The 22547-nt window shown below is 37.1% G+C and overlaps 2 protein-coding genes, 1 long non-coding RNA gene and 1 other non-coding gene across 15 annotated transcripts; all 4 read left to right on the top strand.

Moving 5' to 3' along the window:
• Positions 1–1994: 1994 nt before the first annotated feature.
• Positions 1995–5016, top strand: LOC148741514 (uncharacterized). Its single transcript, XR_015994220.1, has 3 exons — positions 1995–2124; positions 2275–2331; positions 4864–5016. It is a non-coding gene; the product is annotated as an uncharacterized LOC148741514 (long non-coding RNA).
• Positions 5017–5492: 476 nt separating this feature from the next.
• On the top strand, positions 5493–7192 carry LOC111336643 (beta-1 adrenergic receptor-like). Its single transcript, XM_022942768.2, has one exon. The coding sequence runs from the start codon at positions 6050–6052 to the stop codon at positions 7052–7054; it is 1005 nt and encodes a 334-aa protein (XP_022798503.2). The 5' UTR covers positions 5493–6049; the 3' UTR covers positions 7055–7192.
• A 422-nt stretch (positions 7193–7614) lies between these two features.
• LOC111336625 (uncharacterized) lies at positions 7615–21259 on the top strand. Of its 12 annotated transcripts, none has more exons than XR_015994203.1 (8): positions 7874–7888; positions 11111–11284; positions 11393–11481; positions 11790–11917; positions 15416–15721; positions 15932–16812; positions 17666–17755; positions 21027–21259. It is a non-coding gene; the product is annotated as an uncharacterized LOC111336625 (transcript). The 12 variants fall into 12 exon arrangements; XR_015994215.1 differs by having other exon boundaries at positions 11697–11917; XR_015994213.1 differs by having other exon boundaries at positions 11393–11486.
• Positions 9447–10858, top strand: LOC148741513 (adenosine receptor A3-like). The gene has a single exon (XM_088741684.1). It carries the CDS (start codon positions 9447–9449, stop codon positions 10410–10412), a length of 966 nt encoding a protein of 321 aa, XP_088597810.1. The 3' UTR covers positions 10413–10858.
• Positions 21260–22547: the final 1288 nt, after the last annotated feature.

Below are 22547 nucleotides of genomic sequence, written 5' to 3'. Positions count from 1 at the left end.
AGAAAAAATGCAAAAATGGGAAAGAAAAGAGCTTCTGTTCAAACCGACTCACCAAGAGTGTATAATTTATTAAACCGTCCATAAGACGTTCAGATATGGTTTCATCATAGAAGTCTTTACATAACACTCGATGCAAGACTGGAAGCCGTAACTTCCATAACTTATTGACTTCCCTCCCCCTTACACACGATTTGTGTGTTCTCCCAGTGCTGAGGTGGACAGTTTCTGTGCGCATGACCAACCCTGAAACGCGCACCGTACTGATAAGCATCAAACTCTAAAATAAGAAATTCAGCACTTCTCAACTCGCTCCCTCTCGAACGACAATGTAGACACTTACCCAGACGATCGCACTGTAAAGCGTTCAGCTTTAGCGTTTTGTTTCTTATCAGCTTTTTGTACATGTTATTAACTTTTTGGTCACTTGGCAATGTGTGGAACTTCATTGTAGGTGAATTCCTCCAAATATTTGTGCATCCAGGCACACAGCGGTTTGCTTTAACCATTTTTTTTTTTTTTAATCGCAGTGTCCTTAATCTAAACAATATGGCGGACGCGTCCCCTAAACCAGTCCCAGAAAGCTTTTCGGCACTCATTCAAACTTAGTTCCCCACGCAACCTTAAAAAGGCGAATAGGACTGTGTAAGAGAACAACGCTCTCTAAACTTTTTCAGGCACCTGATAAACCATGCCTCTCAAGTCTCTAACTTAGATATATCCGCAAAAAAGGGATACGCTTCATAGAAACGTATTTCCAACTTAGCTATTGTGTGCGCCATGGAAACTGCAACGCGCCGTAAACTTTTTTTAAATAAGGCTCGGTTGTTCAAAGAGCGGATGACGTTATGCAACAGATAAATAACTATGCAGCGGATAAGTCCTATTAATGGTATCGGTTGAATAGGAACCGTACACTTCAAGACGGAAACTCTGTGGTAAATCGGCGTTTGAAAGAATAAAAAAGAGGGAAATGTTCATAACATTTTTTTGATGCACAAAAAGGCGGTTTAGTGTCGAGTGCGAAGATTCTTGTCATCCTGGCCCCGGTTGTTCGAAGGGTGAATAGCCCAGTACGTTTTAATTAAATACCTCCCCTGTAGATTAGAACGATAAATATTGCTTCATACTTGATTTAAGAAACTTCGACTCGACGTATTTAAAGAAATTCGAGACAATTAGGCCCGCAACCATTTAACAAGCGACATTCCCCACAAAAGGCCACTGAGGCCACAGCCTAAGATGGCCATCATATCAAACTGGAGACAAATACCATGAATGTGAAGGTGTAGTCTGATCGTCCGGGTGAGTGTAGTCCTGAGAAGGACTGTTGTCGGTGGTAGTGACTGACGTTTCGACAACCTGTGCGGAAGTCATCATCAGAGTCAAGTGAATGATTGTTGTCAGTATAATGTTCTTATTCCGGTAATGACATCACCTTTCCTCGTCGCCCGTCTGTGTTCAGTCATGACTGAACACAGACAGGCGACGAGGAAAGGTGATGTCAGCAATCACATTGCTGAACACCATCGACTTACCAACCACAATATTGACTGGGACTCTGCGCAATGCCTAACCTACAGCACTGACTATTTTCAACGACTGACTCTGGAAAGCTGGTTTACTAACTTAGAACAGACTCCCCTAAACAGATGTCAACAACTACCCGCTCCATACAAACGACTGATTCACGACATAAACATCACAAACGACCGAAAAAGAACAACCTAACTTTACCGACAGATCGAAACAGACCAATCACGACCGACTTACGTCACTTGAGTCTTACAGCCAATAACATCACGGCAAAACCAACCGATCATTTCACACGAACTGGAATAAGAACATTCTACTGACATCAATCATTCACTTGACTCTGATGATGACTTTCGCACAGGTTGTCGAAACGTCAGTCACTACCACCGACAACAGTCCTTCTCAGGACTACACTCACCCGGACGATCAGACTACACCTTGACATGTTACCCCCGGGTTCAAACCATTTACTGAAATACCATCAACATTTTCCAGGTATAACAAACGAAGTAGTAATTTCCGTGCCAACTTCATGGCAGAGGTTGAGACCATTTCGTCGTTTTCCCAGGCTATTTGGAAGTACTGTACTTTGTGAGTAAATATATATTGCTATTTCTGTGGTTTCGAATAACACAAACATCGATTATTTATAACGAGTCGCACCAGACTGAATTCATCATAATTCATGATCGTTTGTGTTAACTTCAGTTGAATTATACATTTATTTATTTAATTAACCAGGCTAGCTTAGTTCAAATGGGACCGTGAATAGAGGAATGGAAGGAATCACCTCGTGAGGTAAGCAAATCTTATGTATACTCGAAGTTTTCGAGTAAAACTCGTAGCTCCCATAGTCATGATTTTTTTTTTCAAAACTTAGTTGTGAAACTTCGTGTATACATTTCAATCAGTTTCTCAGTATTGCACTGCGCATCATGAAAATCACATAATCAGGCAAATAAGCGCGCGCATTCCGAGAACACGGTATTACATTCAGACCGTGGACCAGGTAAAGAGGTAGGATGGTCATCTTCTTTTAAACGAGCGCGGTGACCGATATCTTTTATTACATCATAAAAATTTTTCGAAGTGAAAAAAGATATAGTTAAAAGCGTTCACAAGGCCCGTTACTCAATGATAACCTTGAAAGCGACGACTCGAAGAACGTTTGAGTCGATGTCGTTTAAAATTGCGTGGTTTTTTTCACAAATTATATAATCAAATTTCTCCATACGCTCGAGACTTTCTACCCATCAAGGTTTTTTTAATTGTTTTCCTAAAAACCCTTGCTTCCAGCCACCATAAAGTGTACTGTTAACCCCTGCGCGTGCGATTAGTGCCAGTACAGGCATAAATGGGATGAGTTTGGCCACCATATCTCTCAAAAAGGCACGGTAACCAATCTTTTTTTCAGAAATTGATGGGGTTACAAACAAATTGTTCGATAACTTTTTTTTTCTGAGGAATCACCTTAAAAGCCACCTTAACGGTTATCAAACTAAACCGAACGGTAGCAGAGTTCAGGCAGCGTTTTTGCCAATTGCGTTGATAAAACAGTGGAACGAAACAAAAATTCAACACGTCGGAGTTAAGTCGAGTGGCGTAATGAGAAGCCTAGCTAGTCCATACAGTTGTGGAACAAGTTTAAATGTGTCACTGAAACCAATCGGTAAAACGAAATGCCTAAAAAAAAAAGAATACTCGTGTTTCATAACCAAAACTGCAGATTAAAACAGTTGATTTTATCAAAAAGTAAATAAATTTTAAAATAATTCAAAAGAGAAAACGTCAAAATGTTCTTCTGTAACTTCGAAAAACCAGCTGTCAACAACTCAGTCAAAGGTTTGACCTTCGTAAAAAAAATTTCGTCTACCTCTTACTGGGATCTTTGCATTGGCATCAAATTTTTTATATTTGTACTCATAAATGAACGTGTGAAAATTTTCTTTGTTGTTTTAAATGCCAGCCGGAAAAATAAAAATAAAATTAGGGAACAAAGTAAATTGAGATACAATGAATATATGAAGTTCATATATTTTAAACTGCGGTGTTAGAAACGTATGATGCACGATCCTCGCAGTAGATAGCGCTATTTATGCAATAGCGAAAATCAGACCTGAAAAAAATCAGGCCTGTACGGGACTCGAACCACTGACCTCTGCGATACTAGTGCAGCGCTCTACCAATTGAGCTAACAAGCCAACTGGGAGCAGGCCGTTAAGTTGATTCATAATAAACCCGTGAAAGTGATAAATGAGATACAATGAATATATGAAGTTCATATATTTTGAACTACCAGTTGGCTTGTTAGCTCAATTGGTAGAGCGCTGCACTAGTATCGCAGAGGTCAGTGGTTCGAGTCCCGTACAGGCCTGATTTTTTTTCAGGTCTGATTTTCGCTATTGCATAAATAGCGCTATCTACTGCGAGGATCGTGCATCATACGTATCTAACACCGCAGTTCAAAATATATGAACTTCATATATTCATTGTATCTCATTTATCACTTTCACGGGTTTATTATGAATCAACTTAACGGCCTGCTCCCAGTTGGCTTGTTAGCTCAATTGGTAGAGCGCTGCACTAGTATCGTAGAGGTCAGTGGTTCGAGTCCCGTACAAGCCTGATTTTTTTTTCAGGTCTGATCTTCGCTATTGCATAAATAGCGCTATCTACTGCGAGGATCGTGCATCATACGTATCTAACACCGCAATTCAAAATATATGAACTTCATATATTCATTGTATCTCATTTATCACTTTCACGGGTTTATTATGAATCAACTTAACGGCCTGCTCCCAGTTGGCTTGTTAGCTCAATTGGTAGAGCGCTGCACTAGTATCGCAGAGGTCAGTGGTTCGAGTCCCGTACAGGCCTGATTTTTTTCAGGTCTGATCTTCGCTATTGCATAAATAGCGCTATCTACTGCGAGGATCGTGCATCATACGAAAGTAAATTGAATAAGAGTATTCGTTTTTTAAAACCTACTTTTCAGTTACTGATCAACTTAAAGAAAATTTTCTGGTTTGTAGATTGAGCTCGTAGGTACTATCATTACGTCTGCACGGACTAGAATGAATTTTAACTTGTTCCGTCCTTAACCAAATAAACCATCTCATGGTAGATGAGTTGTGCATAAATCGTTTATTTTTCATTCATTGAGAAAAAGGTATGCTTTGCCGTGAGAGAAATGACCACTATCTTTTGAGTCACAAGTACCATATTCGTGGGAAGCTAAGCTGAACCTCACAGCTGAACCGGAATTTGAAAAGAAGTAAATCCGGTATATTGTTCTTCTTATTATCATTTTTTTTGTTTTTGTTTTCGTAGCTATCCGATCGATCCATATTTAGAGAGGAAGCCTATTCTTCTCTTAAACGACGCACGCTTTCTCAGATGAGCGACGTCCTTGTACTCAGAGTGAAACTTTCTTTTCCTTTTGTGCTGCGATTGTCTAAAGATTAAAACTTAATTATGATTTTAGTTCAGTTTGAAAATCAGGTAAAGTGTAAAACTTAAGGTTGACTTCGACAAAGGAAATAATTATCACATTTGAACTTTATTCATGTGCAAATTCTCTTTATTCAAAAAAAAATTTTAAAACACCTAACTAATGTTTTTCTTTAGGGATAATACAATCTACAGAATACATGCAAGGATCTGTAACATCATTGAGATCTATTTCCTGTGAATCAAATAATTGGTGCCACGGAGAACACTTAAAACTTTCCCCACCTATTCTTTTTCAAAATATCAAGAGCTGGTCCAACATCATCTGATTAAATACGAATGAGGCTTGTGGACAATAGTCTAGATAAGGAATTATCAGAGCTTTTGTTCACCTGATTGACATAAAAACATTTCAGTCAGTGGTTTGTTGTTGGGCTGCCCACTCGAGGTAATTCAATCCCCGACCCTTTGACCAATCGGACGTAACCGGCTGTTGAGGAGGAAATAGAAAAGTAAATTTAATATTTTTCTGCCACAAAGTTTGTTCAAAGTGAATCTTTCGCTTTTGATTTTAAAACGTCAAATGTTTACCAACGGATCACTGAGTCAATGGCAAGTTCTTTTTCTTATATTACCAATCGAGTTATCTATCATCCTTATCAGAAAATCGCAATCTGACTATTAAGAGCGGCACTGAAACCTCGGACTTTTTGTAGAGGGCCTAATTTCGTGAGCTTTTATAGTCGCTAAAAAGGATTGCCGACTCATTTTGGTAACCATTCTTCCATAAACAACAACACTAGTTGGACTATAGCGTGTTAATGATCACGTTTGTAAAATTAAAGGGTACTGAAAAAAAAAACAAAAAAACACAAAAAAAAACAAAGAAAAAGTTGATTTTGCGAGACCAGGTAGTTACAGCAGTAAAACTGTTTTACCGCCCTTAAACAGCTTCTAGACAATCTTCCAAAAGCAACGCAGCTGACAGGTGTGTTTCTTTTAGAGAAACTAGAAATATCTTTAAATAACAAAGACAACCTTCGTGATAGGTAGAATAGAAAGTGACATGCCGAATGCAACAAGCAACCATACGCGCGGATTCATTCGTATTCAACAACCGTACGTTTGGTATTGGGTTTTGAGAGGAATCATTGCATTGTTAAGCATCGCTGGGAATGGACTTGTCATCTACTTCGTTGTTTCTAAACGACGCCTGCGTGTAAGCAGCAACTGGTTCGTGCTATCCTTGGCAGTTGCTGATTTTTGTGTCGGTTTGTTTACAACGCCGAGTGAACTTATTTGCACATTCTGCTATCAATGCGATTGGCGTTTCCAGTTCTCATTCTACAATTTTCTACTCTTTGCTTCCACGTTAAACTTGTGGGCAATGGCAATAGATAGATATATCGGGATTGTACATTCTTTACGTTACACATCTCTCATGACAGGCGGACGGGTCTTCGCACTAATAAGCATGGCGTGGGGAATCTCTCTTATTGCGCCGTTTGCGCGTTTTATTTGGTGGTTTAGTGACTCCGTTGAACTGAAAAAGGTTGACAAATACTATCGAGTTGCACTCGATCTTTTTTTCGGTGTTTTTTCGTGTGTCGTACTGTTATTCATTTACCTCCGTGTACTGTTCATTTCTCGCAGACTCGCGAGACAAACAGCCTCGCATATGAAAGACATCAATTTTAACCATGGTCAGGGTGAAGATCTTCACTTACATGGCGTCTCATCCAAGCGTCGTCGACGGCCCCGGAGAAATTCAACTTCAATTGCGGTTCTCGGATCAGTGATTTTCTTATTTGTTATTTGCTACAGTTTAAACATCTACATTTCTTTTTGTGCGAATTTTAAGCTTCGTTTAGTAAGTCCTTTAGTCAGTTTAACTTCTTTCTTACTGTTACACTGTAATTCGTGCGTTAATATTGTGGTATATGCATTCATGAAAAGTGATATTCGCAGAGAACTAAGACGCTTGTGTCGATGTGGAAGCTTAACGGATCTTCAGTCTCAATCAAGGGAATTCTCTCTTAATCAAGCTGGAAATACGAGCGGTACATTGTGACTTGTTAATTAACTATATGGTCACTTTTTCGTAATAGCTAAATTATGTTATGTTGGATCCCGAGTGATTAGGGTTCGTATGAGACAAAACATATTATGCTGTATGATCAAAAGAAGAATTAAAACGTAAAAAAGAAAAGTCAAACTCATTCACATGTTTATTTTATCATGGCCGGACATATTATGTCACCTGAGTTATGTTAAGCGTCAGAAAATAGGCTGACAATAGAAGCTCTTGATTTGGGAAGTAAAATTTTGAACGTGAATAAGATAGTGATTAATTGAATAATCTGTCTCTGCGGCACTTAACCACGAGCAACTTCTTATTGCTTTTTTCGATTGAAAAAAAAGTCACTTCCGCTGAAAATATTATTATTTTCTATGCGATTAGGAAATGACAAAAGTGAAATCCAATTCGGTTAAAACATCAGCAAGGTGAGATGAATATAAAGCCGGGTTATTTGGTGCTATTTAAGTCTGGGATCGATAACCTTTCGTTCATTCTAACTCATTCTACGGTCTAAGTAAATTAGGATTACTCGATTTAATAAGTATGTTCGGTTTTCGTTTGCCGCCGGTCAGTTAAACGATCAATACGGGCCCTGTTGAGCACTGTGACTCATTCAGACCGCCGAGATCTACGTCACACGGTGAAAACGTCACAGTGCTTGACATTTGTAACAAAGAGTAGCTTTAAAATACTACCACAGATAGCCCTTTCAAGATACTTGTTATTCAGAGCGCAAAGCAGATGAACTATTTCTAAAACCGAGGAAACGGCCCTAAATCAGCCCGAAAGACTCGCTCCATGTAAAGGAAGAACCACTCAAGCAAGGTAAATTTGTTTTTAATTTATTCAAAACTAGTTCAGACGTTTGGTTGAGATCCCCTTTTTATGCCCATACAGATCCTTATATTTCGTCCTTTGTGCCACGTAAACATATTTGCTTATCTTGCGAAGGCTCAAAGTGTGAGCTTGGGCTACCCGTGATGTTATCGGTGATTTTTTAAGATCAAAGCCACAAAATATATCTCTATACTGCCATCGCCGGATCAAAAAAGGAAACAGAGCCCGGCCGGAGTGAAAAAAGTTAGGAGATGACTACTCCTTTTGGCTTTTAAATCCGTAAGCTAGAAAATGATTTCTAATGAATGGAGAAACTTTCACTTCGTCCGAACAAAACTGCATGCTCTCTAATCCAACTGCGTAGCAAAAGAGCTCACACATTTCAACGTACTTTAACGTCATTTCTATATTATCCTTGTCCTGCAGTGTTATTTCGAGTTTTATTTTAAGTGCTATTTCCGAAATCTACTTCTATCGAGGCCCAAATATTTTGAACCGCTTCCTACGTGCAGTTTTTCCCATGCTAATACTGGTTTAAGTTTCGTCCTTGTAGTCCTTTGCCATATTGAATCTAATAGTGTATCATCACCTGGTAACCAGTAGATTTTCCTTCTAATTTTATTATTTTTTTTTTTGGTTACTAGATTGCTTCAATCCTTTGTCAAACTTACCCTGAGCTGGATCAGTTGACTGCTCCCATAACTCTGTTAATAAAATAACATTATGCTTCAGTCAAAACAACGCTGATTGAAATCCCTCATTGTTTGCGCACTTTATAGTATTGGACATTCATTGGGAGTCATTGAGAACACAATATCTTGTTGTTAGAACAAATGAATATGCGTTTGTCAAGCCTTCTGAGCATCGACATCGCCAACGAATCAAAATTTTTAAAGGAGCTATGGTAAAATCACTTCCGGAAACGAAAAAAAGGGCGGATGATGTTATATATAAAAAATGCCAATATTCAGATTTGACTGTGACCCCATCAGGGCTCTCTTAAAGCCAATACCTGATCTCCTGATCTTGAGAGATCTCAAATTACTACAGTAGAATTTATGCTATAATTACTATCGAACGCAGAATAGTATAATACTAGTTTTGTTCCTTTTAAGAGACGAGAAGGGAGTGATTTCCTGACATCTAATTATTAGATGGCTTTTAACATGCGGTAAAGAAGGCCCCACGCAAACTGGATGCGATAAGAAAGTTACGTGATAGCATCTTTCCTGAAAGGGTTTTGTTTACATCGTTTATAGAATAAACGTACCTTGGTGATTTAATCAGACTGTCCAAAGTGCTACATTGAAACCGTGAAACTTGAAAACGTGAAGAATAGAGAGCAGATTAAAGTTACCAATCGTCGAAAAAAAAAAACTGCATAGTGACATTAACGAAGAAAGTACGCTGTGAAGTAGTTTGAATCTCGTTTAAAGCGAAGACAAGAATTCTCAAACTGAACAACGTTAACTGAAACGGTAAGATTAGACACACCTGGAAGTTACGCTCATCTTAGAGATACAGAGCGTCGATATCAAAGTTCTTTATGGAAAACATTTCGCACTCAGGCAACGACTCAAATAATTCAATTTATGTTCTAATCGAGCCTCAAGAAACCTGGTATTGGACCATCAAGGCTATTATTGCTTTTTTTGCCATTGTGGGCAATGGCCTCGTCATCTATTTGATCGTTTCAAAACGTCGCTTGCGTGTCACGAAGAACTGGTTTGTGCTATCGTTGGCAATTGCGGACTTTTTTATCGGCTTGATTACGACTTCCACTGGAATCTTTTGTACGTTTGGGCATCAATGCGACTGGCGATTACAAATTGGAATTTACAACTTCCTGTTGTACGCCTCTACATCAAACTTGTGGGCGATGGCCATAGACAGATATATCGGGGTTGTATATCCATTGCGTTACATGTCACTCATGACATTCAAGCGAGCCTCTGTGATGATAGCCATATCTTGGCTTATCTCCTTTCTTGCCGCATTTGTGCGTTTGTTTTGGCTCTATGGTGAGATAGACAATACGATCGATAAATACTATCGCATGGTCATCGATCTTTTATTCGGTGTTTTCTCGTGCGTGATGTTGGTGACTGTATATGCTCGTATTTTGTACATCTGCCGAGAAAAACTTAGACAATCAAATACTCAACTGGATCAAGTTATTTTCAATCACTCCTCAAGTGTTCCACAATGCCTTAAAAAGGCCAGAAAAAATTCATCTGCAAAAGTTCTAGGATCAGTAGTTTTCTTGTTTGTAACTTGTTACAGTCTTAGTATCTTTGTTTCATTTTGTTCCAATTTTGGAGTATGCCATCTCAGTCCTCTTGTTAAAACTATAGCGTTGTTGTTGGTACATCTTAATTCTGCAGTGAATTTTGTTGTGTATGCGCTTATGAAGAAAGACATACGCCAAGAATTACAACGCTTTTGGAGACCGATGAGATGTGATAGTCCAGCTAGACATTTTACTGAATCTCGAGAAGACACCTTGGTCTAGAAAGAAGGACTGTTTTAGTTTATGACGCAAATCAGACTCAAAATACATGAAAGCAAACCATTTAGCATAAAGGTAAATGATACAAAGACTGAGAGAAAAGATCACAAAAAAAAAAAAAAAAAAAAAAAATCGACAATAAGTCCGTGCTAAAAAGGAAGCAGTTTGCATGTTAAAGGGGTCTAAATCAGTGTGTTTTAGCGTGAATTTTAACCCTGAAAAACTTGCTGTCCGAATAAGTTAAAACATTGCCCTACCTTGCGAAAGTCCTAATATCGTTAATGAATTAAGTTAAGAAGATGAGCTAAATACTCACTTGCGTTAACTTTAAAGAGCGCAAGCTTGAATTTGTCATAAGTCGTCTATCAGTTTCAACGAGAGCGGTCAGTTATAATGCTTGGAAATGGTTTACATGACTACAATTTTTTCAATAAAAGATTGTTGCCCTGCCTATCGTGTTATTTTTCCACCCATTCCAGTTCATTTATAATCTGTGTATCCTAGCGCAAGCCGTTTCACATTTTTCAGGGAAGATGACATACAAACTTCATTCTCGATTTGGTTTTCCTTTGCACTGTAAAAACGGAATTCGACTTCCATTTCCAAAATCGTTCATTTTCGGTCTTCCTAGTTTAAACACTTGTGTCTGTTATCTGTCTGCTCCGTCTGATTTCCATTTCCGTTTCCATTCAATGACTCAGCCCGACTTTGGACACCTATGTCACCTGCTTATGTCCGTCTGGGGACGTTCGGCCGTACGGTCCGAGAGGGTTGCTCTTCCTCCTGGGGCTGGGGGAAAATCGTGCGTGTGGGGATAATAGACTGGGAACAAACGAGGTGAATCCAACATGGCCGCGGCTAGTTTTGGTGAAATGGTAAAAATTAAACATTTTTACTGTGGTATCACTTGAAAAGAACGTTCCTCAAGCTTCTCTTTGATTGGAAAGTTTGTGTTTTTTCGGTATGGTTATATTTGTATCTAGGAATGGAAACAAGATTGGACCAAGACAAGGAATTACTCAGTCTGGCAAATTTTTTTACGAAGATACCTGGAATAAAACAGCTAGGAGAGGTAAGGTGAAACTCAGATCTGCTTTGTTCTCACATTTCATTGATTTAAGTTAAATATCTCTTAGTTTGTTTGAGGGCATGTTGAAAGCCATCTAATAATTTCAGGTGTCAGGAAATCACTTCTTTAAAACTTATCTGCCAGAGGGCCTGTTCTTTACTGATTGTTGTTGTCATTTTGATGTTTTTTAAATTGAAAAACTCTCAATATTTTGGTAGCCGTATTTGTTCACAGACTCATATTATTCAAACTGCAAGAGATTTGACTTAACAAATAGAGAAGCCTTGACTGTGTTCTGCTCTGTTTTAAAGCAAAGAGGAAGCGGCTAAACGGTCGAAGGTTTCTCCCCACTTCGTGAGTGCTCTAGTGGCTTCCTAAGTCTATGTAATTTCGAAGGCTTGCTTCTCTGCGATGACTGAGGATCGCCATGGTGAACTAGGTGAGATGGACCTCAGTATGATCGCTGTCACTCTGACATCATCATAATTTTTATGACTTTTGACAGTTATACCAGTTTGGTTATATTTTTCAGGATTCTTGTTTTGAACATGAAACTATACATACTCTACAAGTGTTAGCTGTGTTTGATTTGTATTACTGTGTGTAAGCTTACAATCCAACTGAGTGTGAAAACCTTTAAAACTTGGAAAGTCCATTTAATTTTCTCTTTGAGGATATCCTCTCTGCTCAGGTTATAATATCACCAGTTGTGGTGTTTGGCATGTTTACAAACCCTTGTTTGGTTCTTCTGTTGCCACTTGCCGGCCTGCTTGTTCCCAAATTTCACTTTCAATTAATGAAAAATAGGTGATGGAGAAGTCCAGGCAATGGTTGGACATTGTAGAAATTGGGGAATGGTGTGAGAGCTTTAGTTCAGCTCTGTGTTTTGTACTTTGATAGAGCATGTTCTTTGAACCAAAGACAGTGGGTATAATTATATCTATTGACAGAGGGTGTGTTGAATGAGTTCAGTTTTATTCAGCTTAGAGATGGTAGGATCTTTTGGTTGGGGTGCTTCAAGTGCCTTACACTGTACATAGTTATATACATACATAATTATATACAAACTTTATTGGAACTCCCTTCAACAGGGCTTTTCAGTCACAATAAACTAAACTTATTTACGATAACAATTTAAACTAAAATTATTTCTTATAAAACATATTCTTAAAAAGAGTCTTCTTAAAACTACAGTATCAATTTCTTTCACATTCTTAATATTCTCAGCTAGCCCATTCCATTCCCGTGGACCCCGGTAATAAAACCCCCTTTGTCCCATTGACAGTCTACATCGGAGAACCACAAAACTATTACCTCTCCTTGTATTCCTACTGTGGACTGCTGAACATTTAACAAAATATTTAACTAAATAATCTGGAGCTAAATCATTTACACATTTAAATGCTAAAACCAAGTCATTAAAATAAATAAAACTTTCTCTGTAACATCTAACCATCTAAGAGATCCCCGACCCTGAGAGATATGGTCAAACTTCCTTAACCCTACTAATACTACTCTGGCTGCAAATTCTGCACCAACTGTAGTTTGTGTAGATTACGTTTAGATGTGTTCCCCCACACTGAGGAACAATAAAACAATTTACTGAAAACAAAGCTATGTATTATAAGCAATAAAAGTGTTTTCTTGTCTAAGAGATGTTTAATTCCTCTGATGTGTACTAACTGGTTCATGCAATTAGAGGCTGTCTTAGTGATATGTACTTCACAGGTAAGATATTGGTCAATATATACCCCTAGATCCTTGACAAACAGAACTGGTGCAATAGTTTTGCCTAACAAAGATAATGAAATAGGAAGTAACCTCTTAATAAGTTGTGCTTAGCCAAAAACCACTAATTGTGTCTTTTCAGGGTAATTTATAAGTAGAGCATTTGTTGTGCACCATGTAGTAAGGAATGGACGCAATTATATAATATATTATAATAGCATGGAATGGACACAATTATATAATATATTATAATAGTAAGGAATGGACACAATTATATAATATATTATATAATAGTAAGGAATGGACACAATTATATAGTATATTGTAGTTAGGAATGGACACAATTATATAATAAATTGGCCTTTAGTAGTCATGAAGTCTTCCAGACAGTTAGTGTACCTTTTAGTTCTTGGTGTGAACAAACTTAAGGGAGTGAAAGTAAAGAAAATGCTGTCAATTTAATTTTTTCAAAGTTCACTGGAATTTGATTTGTGGCTATAAAACATAGATCATTTTGAGGGCTTTGAAAAGGAGACCTTGAGCATGGATTTCTATTGCCTAATTTTTCATTCATAATTTGGGGATTCAAACCTTCAATTTCAAAGTTGAATTTGGCCATCTATCATTGCTTAATGTGAGGGGTGGTTATACTTTTTGCACTAGAGATAATTAAGATAAACGTGTTGTAGATCATGATAATTGAAATTAATGAGAACAAAAAGGATTTTTGTAAATTTTTTACTGAACCTGAGATTGATCACACATGGTCACAAACAGCTGCACTCAGGAGTCATTTAGGCCAACAAGTTAAAAGGATTTATGTCTATATTTTGTTGTCAGGGCATTGAGAACTGATTGTTATTTTGGATGATCACAAATTAAGCAAGCCTTACTTTTGACAACTTAGAGAGGGTGGACTTTAAAAACAGGCGATATTGATTAAGAATAGAGCAAAACGTTAGGCCATATTGCAGCTTAAGATACAAGACTGCACATGCATAACCAAGTCTAACTTTGGCTAGGTACTTAAAACCACTAAAGTTGAAATCAGATTTTAACAAGTGAGACCTCTCAAATACTATGTTAATAAGTCTATACCAAGTTTGCTAGCAAGTTAGTGGTTATACCATACATCACCCTATTGCTGAGTTAATCATAATTAGAATGAGAACAAACAATGGTTTGACAGACAATTTTTCGCTTGCTCTGCGCTTTTTGAAAATGCTTGAAAAACAAATTCTAGTCACAAATCAAAACACCAATCGAAGTGTCAAACTGTTCCTTGTCCTTGAAGATTTCATTCTCCTTTCCAAACAAACAGCAGACAGTTTGCTCTCTCTGGAAAGAGAACATTTATTTAACAGGCAGTCAATGTGAATATAACAGTCTTTCAATCAATTATAGTAGACTCAATTACTGCAAATTTGGGGCATCATCAGCCAAAATTTAGGCATCCCACCTCCAGTTAGCCCAGTTCACCTCCCTCTCTTAGATGTTTGCAGAAGAATAATGGGACCATATTAAGGAGGCATAGATATGTTTTAATTTTTTTATTTATGGCCGAAATGATAAAAATCAGTTAATTGTGCTGACACTCTTTTCTAAACTTGTGTCGAGTTAGTATAAAGTGAATTTTGGAAAATATTGAAGAGCACTAGCTAAACTGCAAATAGTACTTAGGATCAACTCTGTATATCAATAAACAACTTGTAATGCTGTTTTTAGGAAAATGCTGTATTTTAGGAAACAAGTGGAAACATTTCAATGTTACTCCACAATATTCTAAGAACAAAGTCTAACACCCAGAGGCAATCCATCGTTTTTCCCATTGTTTTCTTATTGCTTTTTAGAGAATTGTATGCATAATAAAGTATGGAGTTATTTGGAAATCTTTCTAACAATCATTCATGTATATGCTCTTCACTGATTTTTGGGGGTTTGCACTTTGACATGGGTATCCAAGCAGTTCAAGGTTTGCAGTATACCTTTGTTAAGCTAAGAGTAGTGTTTAGAAGCTTGGTATCCGATGTACTTATCGCAAGTTCATTAGTTTGTCTCTTGTTCGGAGCAACTGGAATTCAGTTTTTACAAGAACAAGTGGAAAACGCCCTTTCCTTAATGATAATACCACTTGTAGTTCTTAATGAATAAATTCCCCCTAATACCGCTGCAAGGCATTTTTACAAGTAGGGTCTTTTCACTCTTTCAGGGACACGGCAAGTGTGAGAAAGGTTAAACAGTCATCGCTGGACCCTACCTTTATAAAACGAGTGTATTTCGATGAAGCCTCGATGGATTGAATCAAGCCCCTTGCAGTGGACATCTCTCAAACAAAGAAGTTTGAAATGTGCATGATGAGAGGCGTGTCTGAGTTTACAACACAACATCCAGAGAAAACAAGAACCACAAAGTGGAAAATGATGCAAGAAGTGTTAGGAATTTCTTGCACTACTGTCATTAAGAACTGCGCAGTCTAGAAGGTCTGCCTGCGTAGGAAGATTCGTCTTTTTATCTGGCAAGTTATTCTTGTTTTTTCTTCTGTTTTTTTGTTTTTAATGCAATTTATTTAGTTGGAAAATAGTCTCGAGGAAGACTTTCCGTGGGACATTCTACAGATGTTCCAACTGTATTTTCTTTGTGATTTACCCGGCGATCGTTTTACCAAGAAGAAATTATTAGATTTGAATGAAGGCATTCAAGCCTTTTTTCTTATTTTTCTTTTTAGTAGCAGTTTCCAGCGTCATTGTTGTGAATATGATCTGGCCTTGCTCAAGCCAACGGGATGCTCGTAACAAGTTGTATTTTGTATCAATAATCCATTTGAGTGGCTGGCTTTCATTTCAATGCCAGAGTTTGTTACATTTTGTTTCTGTTCTCCTTGATTATTATTGTCTTTAAATTTACTATCATTATCATTATCATTCACTTATGTCAGTTAGATGTCCTCATTGTTAACTGTGAGTGCCTTTATCCGATGGGAAAGCTGCAGAGTTCCTTGGTCTTTAACGTATTGCAAATTGAAGCACTTTATAATACGTTTAATGCAGAATACTTAAAGAAACGAAAAACAGATCGACATTACGGGCAGTTCAAGTTATCAGGTTGTGAATTACTGAAAAACGCTCTTTTGGGAAATTGTTTTTTTTTTTTTTAAGTTTGAGTTCAACTGAGTTCGATGCAGTATTTTCTTCAATTACTAACTGTAGTTGTGTACACCTCTCCGTTGAACTTTATAGAGTTTGAAATCATCCTACCGCTAGTCATCCTGTGTCGTTTTCAAATTTAGCGAAAGTTAACGGAGAGCTCTCCGATGATAATCGGTCGGAAAACTGATTTGAATTACAAAGAATTTTAAAACATTAATATTCATATTTTGAGATCAGTCTTGCACGTGGAAAGATCCCTCCGAACGTTTAACTTCACGAAATGTCAGCGTCTTTCAGCTACTCTGGGACCAAGAAATGCATCATTTCAACCCAAGTACCTTGGATATTGTTCATTTGGTCAAGAAGGGAGAGTGTTTCTTCAAGTCTGCTGAAGCGAGGGGTTTGAAATCGACGACGAAGAAGGATGGATGAATATAATTTCGTCACGACTTTTCCCAAGGTGAATAACTTTTGTATAAATTATGTACATTTGGAGAGAAATTTAGTGTTCGTGTTTCTCGTTGCTGCTCTAGTAAAGTTAATTCTATGAGTTAAATGTAAAAAGGAAGAGCATGTTACACACAATTCAGTTTTAAGACAAATCTTCAGAAGTAGGTGCCATAACAGTTCTTGATGAATCACGTGACTCTTAGGACCGCAGCGAGAAATGCGTACTTTATTGATAATATACTAATCTCATTGTGACTCACGATTAATCTGTAAATAGTTCCTTCTATATTAGTATTTTAATGATAAATCTGTGTTAACGCGCCTGTTATTTCCCCTTCTTCCAATCTCTTCGCTTAACAAAAGAGTGCCTGTCTTTACTCGTTTGATCGCTCAATACCGTATTTATTTATTTTCTCACTTCTTTACTTAATTTTATGCTGTATACAGTTTCGTTTCTACAAATATGTTCTAACTTGCCAGTTATTTCTCCTGCTTCCAAACGAGAGTCGAGTTGTGTAAAATTGCTGACTCTGGATATCAGATTGCGTGATCTTGGTTGTGATACCCTCGTCTTGTACTTGTAAAGTTGAGTGCCAAGAGTCGCAGTGAGCTTAGCGGTCGTTGTTCTATCTCACAGAGCTTTTACCAAGTGATGGAAATGAACTTTCGTGTTACTTTTGTTCAATAAGGGACATTAAAGTTGTATATCGAAAATGTGATGGCTCCAATTGCGTCTTGCCATCCCGACATTGGTCCTAATCATTCACAATGAAAACGTTCTTACCACAAGATACTATCTTGAAATAAATATCTCTGAGATAAGTATGCACGTTTTCATAATATGAATTTCTTTTATTTCTCAGGGCATCGGGACAGTGTCAGGCAGAGAATGATGTTATCACTAAATCAAGGAATTCAAGAGATGAAAGGAAATCAAGACAACTTCCAGAAACGTGAGTTACTTGCTTGTTTGATTGTTTTTACGATTTAGCTATCTGCGCTTGTAAGTCGGATCTGCTGGTCTGTAATGAACGTTAAAACCTGGATTTATCGAATGTCTACAATTCCAAACTAGCAAGAATCGAAAATTCAGGAAAACTGCAAACGGAGAAATGATTCAGTTTTTTTAAATGTTATATTTTCGGCGTATTTTGTTTTTTTTTTTTAATCTAGATGATTTTCAATCGTCTACAGCACAGGCAGGTTGAGTAATCAATACTTCCACCTTGTTTCTGTTGATGTTTATACACAGGAGTTTCTAAAAAACTTTAGTTTCTGTTTAGCTCTTGAAGCAGAAACCAAATTCAGTCTGTTTGAAAGTCAGTGCTTCTTAAACATTTGTTCAGGGTTGTTTTAAGATCGCTGAACTGTATGATGTTCCTTTGCTTTCTTTTCAAAATAAGATCTTGTGTACTTCAGAAAAAACCTTCGAGTGTCATTGTCCTATTCTCTAAGCTATTTCCCAATTTTTTCTCTCGAATTCTATTCTAAACCTCTGATGAGTTTGATAGTCTGGTAATAGTCTGATGAGTTTGATAGTCTGGTAATAGTCTGATGAGTTTGATGGTCTGGTAATAGTCTGATGAGTTTGATAGTCTGGTAATAGTGCTGCTGAGACCAAATTTAGTGTTTGCCAGATTTTTCACTTTCTGGAATCCTTACTGGCTACCCACTACTCCCACCAACTTTGAAATGAAAATTCAAAGTGGAAGTCTGTTATTTTTAGACTTGTTTTCCTCGATTCAACGTCCCCAGTAGTCACATCACGAAATGGCCGCGCGTAAGTCTGTGACGTCATATTAGCCCCAAAATTTTAAAACAAGGCGTACCTAATCAAGAAGTGGACGGAAATTGCCATACTTGAGAAGATTCAGGAGAGTTTAAACATCGTTTTAAGGCCGGAAATGCCACCTTAGAGTTGTGTTGTGCAGGACTGAGTAATTATTCTTTAATCCGAATGCAGAAATATCGCTACATAGGCCAAACGAAACGGTTACGAAAGCTAATGGATAGCATTCGAACGCCCACATCGCACAAACTCACCCCAAAGAGTCTATTTCGTATGTCGTGATCATTTTACCAGCCGATTTTTTTTTAAAGGAGTATCCACGACGATTGGGCACGAAAAAGGAAAATTGCCCCGGATACCATAAGTACACTATGGAAAACACTTTTCAGCTGGCTATTATGGAAAACACTTTTCAGCTGGCTATGTTTCTAAGAAGTCGCCAAAGGGCGAGTGTTGTTGAGATCGTGAATGTTTTGTTCGCTATCACCTGACGTTTTCTAGACCTCGGGGAAATGCAACGATTGAACTTTTCGTTGGTTAAGTGTATTTCATATTCTCAGTTATCTATTCATTCATTCTCTTTGACTTATAATCCGCCATGTCAGATTTAAACACGAACAATTTGTTCTGCTGGAGTAAAATCGTAGCTTTCCTTTAAAAAATTGCATTAATGTAGGAATTAATTTCAATCAATGAATATCAATAGCTCTGTATTGTTCTATGTGTGTGAAAAATTGTCTACTTCTCTAATTTAACCACTCCTGACAAAAGCCATAGAAAAGGCCATTAAAGTTGAGCAGACAAGCTTTTCAGAGGGCTACCAAACTGTGTTAAATCAATTTGCACCAAAGATGTTGGCCAGAGCATACCTATACTCGGCAGGTTTATGAAATTTCATATTAAGCACGGTGCAGGTAGTTAATTCCACGGTATAGGAACAGCAAAGCACTAAGAATACTTTTATTGACTGAATACTTTTACTAAATGAAAAATTATCAGTAGCAATTATATTTCTGAGGGCAGGTCAAATTGGCTCCTTCATGATATGCATGGCATGGTTACACTGATAATTTCAAAGAGGAAAGTTGGAACATGTGCATCTATTTACTTATATTTACTGTATACTATATTATTCTGTTTTCTAATTCTTGGTTCTAGAAGCAATTTAGTAGTCAGTTACTTATTCTAAATTGTTGTGCTAAATATGGGTTAGGTCAATTTATGTTTACTACTTGATATCAATCCTGTGGTAGGTCTGAATTGTATTTTTTCTTTTCGTTTAGGATCTAAACTTTAATTGTCGGCATAAAAAGTTGGCTTTGAAGAACATCAATTTTCGTCTCAGTAGCACTTTAAATTAGGATTTTGTACCTCATTCGATAAAACCTTGAAGTTCAATTGTCAAGTGGTCAGCCCTTGTAGGTAAAACCAACTGTAAATGGCATGCTCCAAGAAAGGTGCTCTGATCCAGATTTACGGAAATTTTGAAGGTTAACTTTTAATATCTCAGCGATTGAGGCTAAAAACCAATTTTACAGAGTTTGCTCTAAAAATATATTTGGTTTTCTCTAAGTTTGTCATCAAGCGATGTATATTTTATCGGCACGATTCAATTGAAAATCTAAACTGTTAAATGTCACCAAACTGAAGAGTATATCCCAAATATTGAGAATTCTCAATTTATGCCAATAATTTCTTTTTTGATCTCGGAAACGACTTTATTATTTAGTGAGGAACATCAATGCAGCCTAGTTGTTGTGGCCAAAACCAAAATAAAAGCAGTTGCCATTGTGTTCTCAAGCAACGGTTTGACAAAAAAAATAGGTGTCATTTTTATTACCATTGAAAGATTATTCACAATGTTTGCGTGCAGCGATCTACATTTACTGAAGGTGTGACCAGAATTTTTGGATTCTTTGACGTTTTTAGTATTTTTTCCCAATCTTAAATGTTGGGTAGTGCACAGTGGTTTTTGGTTTGAAATATTTATACAGACGAAGCAAGCGATAGGAAATACAATCATAAATTGTTGTTTAAAGTCGCTTCATACAATTATTTTTTAGATTTCGGCGTGAAGATCTCAGAGGTTGCTAGCGAACATTTAGATTTATTGCTCGAACGCAAATTTATAATCTGTTCACTCAGACATAAGAACTCAACTTCTGCACGCAAGTAGGAGAAAGGAGAGAATGAAACTTAATTTCAACCATCGATGAGGACATTTATCGGCTACTATATTGAATTTCACGGTAAATCCAGGTTGCGTAGACGCTTCCATCCCCTTATAGACCGACACGACGCGACACTAAAAGATTTAAACATTGATCTATCTTTATTTTACATCGGGAAATGGTTTTAACTTTGATTTTCTTTTAGCGGCCCTCGCTGGATTTATCATATTTGCTAATTTATCGTTTCTTGTCATTTCCTTGCAGATTGACTGGGGCATGAATCAACCAAGATTTATTCAGAGGTTTAAAACATTTCTCTTGAGAGCACGGCGAGTCGGAGTCAAGAGACATTGACTTGAAGCCAAAAGTAAACAAATGCTATTTCGCGATTTTGTGGGACTTGATAAATTTGGCATGGGCTGTTAAAAAATTTCAATTTTCCCGCCAAAAAACTTAAGAAAAATACAGGCGCTTTTAATACGCATGCGCTAATTTTTTTTTTTTTTAAAAAATTTATTGTGTCAGTAACATCTTTTCATATGTGGCCAATTCTTTTTTTGATCGAGGTTGTAAGTAAGCTTTCTTCCACTATCAGTCAATAAAGTTGTCAGTTTTATTGTCTTTCAATAAGCCACAAAAGTATCATATTCCACAAAGCTTTTATTTGTGTTTAATTCTCTCTAATTACAAGTTAATTAACTGAGTAATTACTAAAAAGGTGTCAAGAAATCTTTTTCTTATATATACCAGGAAATTTGGACCAATTTGCACAGAGTTTACCCTGGCAACATTTTCGGCAAAAATTTTAACAAGAGTTCGTTTAAAATTTACCGCCAAGAAATAAATAAAAAGCACCTCGTGCAAAATATTGAAGTAAACGCCAATTTGTCCTCTATCAGAAAAAATTTAAAATAGTCAAGAAAATTCCGTTTCGTTGCTGTCAAAAGAAATTCTAACTCAATTTTGTCTACCCTAATTTTTTTTTTTTTACTTCACCTTTTTGCACGAGATGACGTGTGGAAGTTGTAAACGAAAAAGCATCATGGCAAGTCAGAGGAGTTGAATATTCGGTTTTAAACCTTTTGCTTGCCATGATGCTTTTCCGGAGAGAAAGATCCATCTTTAAAGTCGACAGTTCTCGAATGAAACACAGAACACAGGTTGGAAAAGGATAGGAAAAATTTAAACTAGATTTTTGAAAGCACGTGAGGAATTCAAGTTTTGGAGCAAAATGTTTGAATTTAAATTTAGCCGTGGACGCCCAGACAACAGACAATAAGGCTCTAAGATTCTTTAACCAAATCCGCGAGGTAATTTTAGAAAGGAAGTAGTTTCTGGTGCTGGAGCAAACTCTTAATTTGATTTTAGCAACAAGAGCCAAGACAAACAGCAATTTTTTTTTCACTTTTTTTTTGTTTTACTGCCATTATAAACTTAATTGTATTATGAAACTACAGGCAATATATTTTTTTGCATTACCGTGTTACACCGAGTGACTGCCTATAAGATCTTCCTTCCAATTAAAATAAAGAGTAAATGAAGTAACTAACTACTTTAAAACAAAATGCCTGGTCTGAAGAGCCAAAAGTGATGCGTTTTTTGGATTAAAACTTAATTTAAAAGATTTAGTGGATTACCGAAAAGGTTTGTCTGCAAGAAAAAACTTGCATGTAAACCAGAAAAAACGTCAACCGTCGTGATATACGAATCAAATAGTTACTAGCTTCTAAACGCGAGGACACAATAAAACTCAATCTTTAATTTTGCATCAACTACTTTGCATTT

Source organism: Stylophora pistillata, chromosome 1 (assembly GCF_964205215.1).
Source record: "Stylophora pistillata chromosome 1, jaStyPist1.2, whole genome shotgun sequence".
NCBI classification, from domain to species: domain Eukaryota; kingdom Metazoa; phylum Cnidaria; class Anthozoa; order Scleractinia; family Pocilloporidae; genus Stylophora; species Stylophora pistillata.
This window is presented reverse-complemented; position numbering and strand designations above follow the sequence as displayed.